Source organism: Galeopterus variegatus, unplaced genomic scaffold (assembly GCF_000696425.1).
Source record: "Galeopterus variegatus unplaced genomic scaffold, G_variegatus-3.0.2 Scaffold7591, whole genome shotgun sequence".
Lineage (NCBI taxonomy): Eukaryota > Metazoa > Chordata > Mammalia > Dermoptera > Cynocephalidae > Galeopterus > Galeopterus variegatus.
In genome coordinates, this window is record NW_007733702.1 from 69,357 (window position 1) to 74,369 (window position 5,013).

The window sequence follows — 5,013 nt, forward strand, 5'->3', positions numbered from 1 at the left end:
TGGTGACCCTTTCTGGAAACCAGAGACTAGGTTAACACAATGATTACTCTGTCATCTAAGTTCAGTTTTAGAAGACTAATGCCTCAGACATTTTCAAGAAACTATGACTATTATAAATTGCTTTTTCTTATATTATCAAATATTTTAAGAAATATTTATTCTTCCTTCACCCTGAATGCTGGTACTTTCTTCACATAATGCACAATTCCCCCATCCCGGCAAGCATGTATTCTATTTGGATTATAAATTATTATCAATGGTAATGTCTGCCTTTCAAAATCAGATGTATAGTACTCCAAAACCTCAATTTGTAAAAACAGCACTTTGTAAAGTATTTACATAACAAGATATTTCACTTAAAACATGAATTTTAGGTGCATATGTACAAATTAAGACATGAATATCTAAGATAAGTAGGATGAAATGTGCTTTTCTATGCATGGAATAAAGTGTCAAAATGATAAAGAAAAAATATTTGCATATATAGGTTATTTTTAAAAATCAACAGTCATCTACTTTGCAGACCTCAGTCCTATCTACCATCTCATCAAATTATTTTCCAGAGTTACTCCCCAGTTCCTCCACCATATTGGTAATCACCTGTGAAAATAAAGAAATCATAGTACATTCATAGAGAAAAGAATTATTCTAAATAAAAAGGGAATGAATTGCATCTGTAAAAACAACATAGATAAAACAACAACAACAAAAAAGTTAATCAGAAGAAGTGAGAAACCAAAGCGTAGATAGTGAATGATTCCATTTATATAAAGCTCAACAACTGAGAAAACTGATGAATATTGATCTGAAAAAAAAAAATACAACAGGGGAGGACTCAGGTAGTGGTCAACAAAACATGGAATTGACAGGAAAGGAGCTTGGGGATGCTTGGGTTGCTGGGAGAGTGTGCATCTTAATCTGTATAAAAGTCAGAGGGGGACATGTGTATGTGTGTGTCCATCCACCTGCACATGTCATATTCACTTTAAAAACACTACACACTTTATTGTATTCAGTGATATCTGAGGAGGAATTATGAAGCCAGAGTATCAGAGTCTGTCTCCAAATTTCCCCCATAAGCACTGGAACCTTAAGCAATCTAAGCTCTGAGAACCTCTGATTTCTCATCCATAGAGGATTAATATGAGATTAATTGCTCTACTTCATTAAACCATTAGTGCAGAATCAACACACAGTAGGTCTTCAAGACTTCAGTAAATGGAAATTGATGGTGTTTCTGCTTTTGCTGTCATTGTTCTTATTATTGCTATTATTTCCTTGGATGTGGGTTTTTGTTTTGGTCTTTTGTTTGTTTTTGCCTAGTTCTCTGCATTTAATAATACCTATTCTAGAGAAAAGATTCAAAGACCATGCTTTGGATGAATTATTTGGCAGGCCTGACCTAGAAATGTCATATTAGAATTAATCAATGTTTCAGGATTTTGAATTTTCAAGAAAGCAAGCTATGGAGGGGGAATAAAGTCACTTGCAGGATGTTTGAGCCCTGGAAATTGTTCCTGGAAATACACCTCATAACTCTGAACCGACCATAAAGGAAAGTGCAGCTGCTGGAACCAAAGACTCTCTCTACACAACCAGCCTGGGAGGAAGGTTCCTGCTCAGGAATATAACACTGGGGGAGAAACTGTCCAGTCTTTCCTGTTCGCTGTGATCCACTGGACACTAGTTGTAATCGGATCCCTGATGTGTGTTACCATATAGGGGTCCAGTTTTGGTTATTCTTTGGCATGTTGGATGCTCAGAAGTGCCAGTGGTCATATGTCAGCTGAAATTTATATTATTGAGCCCATGCATGGATGACAGTGAGAAAGTGACTGAGTGAAGTCTATGTGTTGGATCACATTAGTTACTGAGAACTCCCTGCTGTATAATGGCCTTCTGATGGGTATCAGATTGAAAAGCCATTATTTTCAACGATGACACATTTTGAAATGTCCAGTCATAAACTTTTCCAAAACAACTTTGCCTACAATCGTTCAGCTGTGTTTCTTCAAAGTCCTGATACTCTGTCAAAACCTGCAGTCCATGTCATTGAATTACCAATCTCTCCTTGAAAAGTGTCAGTATTAGTCCATCTCTGTTGCCACCACCAGAGGGAATAGGGACTTTGGATTTCCCATCCTCAGAAACTGTAAGCAATAGGTGTTATTTTTCTTTATCAATAATCCAGTTTCAGGTATTTTGTTACAGCAACACAAATGGACTTTTACAGCCATGTTGATGGGTAGCATCTTTTCATAGCAAAGCAGGATGTCACCCATAGGATAGCAGAAGCACAGAAAGCTAGGGAGGGAGGGAGGCAGGAAGGGAGGGAAGGATGGAGGGAGGGGGAGAGAGAGAGACAGAGACAGAGAAAGACAGAGTGAGAGAGAGAGCGCACTTTATGCACTGTCCTTTTGAAGTCTTCATAACCACACCCATGACCACCTCTAGACCATTAAATTATTAATCCATTTACTATGGCATAATCCTCACAATCTAATCACCTTTTCAGGACCTCACCTTTCAGTTACCATGATAGGATTTCCCACTCTCTCAGTACTGTCACAATGGGGCCCAAAACTCAGTGAGATGGGAGGGATATCCAATCCACAGCAGTGACCATCAGATGTAACCCTTGGAGATTCCCCACTGTGATGATTTCCGTTCTTCCAGGGCATCCTTGACTATGACAGTGGAGTGCCATCATCAGTCCAGCATAAATCAGTTGACAAATATTAAGGCCAAAAAATGTCTCCAAATCCAAAAACAGAAGGAAACATGTGGATTAACCTGGACTTGTAGCTTTATTTAGACATAAATGTATTCATATATATGTATAGACAATTACGTATCAAATATATACACACCTATATGTGTAAATGTATATGCAAATTTCCCACAAATTATTTCAATTTACTCTTTTACTCAAACATCATTTAGTTCTAATTTCCTTATAATATGTTTATTAAGGGGTTACTAAACATTCATACAGAGGGCATACATTTTATAAGTTATATTTATCTATACATGTAGGTGTGGAAATACTGTAATGACCAGAATTTGCAAAACAATGATTGGTAACAAACCACTTAAAACTCACTGGTTTATAACACTGAGCATTTATTTTCATTTTCATGGACGTTCATGTTAACAGGGACTGGCTGGTGCAGGTGCGGCTCAGCTGGGGGCCTCTGCAGCAGGCACTGAGCTTATCTCCAGCCTGTGGATTGCATTTCATCTGAGGCCAAGGCTGAAGGACAGTCACTATTCAGGGTACGACATTCTCACAAGAAGTAGCAGGAGTGAACAGAATCCTCAGAGCAGCTGCATAATAAGGCCAATATTTGAACATGCTGTTATATATTTTATCTCTTACAATCTAAAATACATTTTGAAATACAGTTTTAAGTTAATTAGAAAGTAAATATGGGTGTCCCTTTTTTAGCATGAGGCTCGCTAAAAATACATTTTCATTCAGTGCGTCTCAGGTGATTCTGCTGCTTCGCATCTGTAATACGCTCTCTGTGACGCTGATGATGCTGTTGAAATCCAGATGAAGTTTTAATAAGAAGGAAAATAATGATACTTCCATGCTTTGTTGTCTTTGTTTTTATTTTTTCTGAGAAAAATTTTCATTTATTTGTTAAGGACTAGTTGTATATATATTGCAATTTCCTCTCTTTCTATTGCCTCTGTGACATAATGAAGTGTGTGTGCTGTGATTCTACCTTGCCAATGACACTTAGAAGCATATCCACAAGTGTTGTGGGGCCACACCCTAAAGGACAAAATTCTGAGAATTAAGGATATAGTTACCTTACTGATCTGTGTGGCCTTAACTCACTGTCATCATCATCGATTCTGAAAGCACATTTCTCAAACTCCTTTTCCCTCTATAATTTCCTGAACTTGCTCAACGAGGGGCCCTTCCTGACATATGGAAGTCAGAAGAGGAGGATTCATCACTCACCACTGGACATGCAGGCACACACGTGGGCAGGGATGAGGATGGGAGAGGCACCTGGTGAGGGGCTGCAGGCAGCTGAGAGCATCAGCATCCCCACCATTGTGATTCAGTTAGGTCTGAGCAACACATGGTTAGGCAGCCTGTACCTTTACTTGCAGATGTACTCGAGATTCTCAGGGAACACCAGAGAATCCCCTTTACCTAGTGTCTGCTTCCCTAACTATCCTATCACCATGGCATTGAAAAGTTGTGGTATGGCCCAGAAATCCCTCTATTAAAGAAATTCCTACTTGAAATACCAAGAGTAGCTTCTCCTTTGCTGCATGACATCAGACTGAGGCTGCAATCCAGAGTCTTCAGAGGTAGTGACTCTGCCCTTCATTAAGGCATGAGATGGACTGTCATGTCTGTGCTGCTAGGGCTGAGGAGAGGGAAAGAAAATTTTTAGAGGAGCCTCCCTTCCCCTTCTACAAGCATTCTCATGACCTTCAGAGCCTGTCTGCATCTGAGAAATGCTCTCAGCAGATGGAGGCACCAGGAGGAGCAGCTGGGGCAGCCCAGCCTCACACTTCTGCTTTCCTGGGGGTTTATGTATGGGCTTGTAACACTGTGGAAGGGGTATTATAACCTTGTTGACAGTAATAAGTTCCAACATCATCGGCCTCCAGGCTGCTGATGGTGAGAGTGTAGTCTGTCCCAGATCCACTGCCACTGAACCTCGAGGAGACCCCACTTGGTAAACTAGATGCATAATAGATCAGGAGCGTGGGAGCCTTCCCTGGTTTCTGTTGATACCAAGCTAAGTACTTGCTAATGCCTTGACTAGCCTGGCAAGTGATGGTGACCGTGTCTCCTAGAGATGCAGACAGGGAGGATGGAGACTGGGTCATCTGGATGTCACATCTGGCACCTGAGAGTAGAAACATAAAGACAAACATCCATGTAATTAATCATGTTATAAGGGTACCTCCCTGAGGAGCTACTAGTACTGACCTAACAGAACTAGGAAATTCCTAGTGTTCTCCCTCCTTACCTGGGAACCA

The 5,013-nt window shown here is 40.1% G+C and overlaps 1 protein-coding gene across 1 annotated transcript in view; it reads right to left on the reverse strand.

The window, feature by feature from the left end:
* Window positions 1–4,557: 4,557 nt before the first annotated feature.
* LOC103607617 overlaps window positions 4,558–5,013 on the reverse strand; it is a 19,048-nt gene continuing 18,592 nt past the window's right edge. The window contains exon 3 of the mRNA XM_008592102.1: window positions 4,558–4,880. Coding sequence (XP_008590324.1) covers window positions 4,558–4,880 — 323 coding nt within the window. The remainder of the gene's footprint in view (window positions 4,881–5,013) is intronic.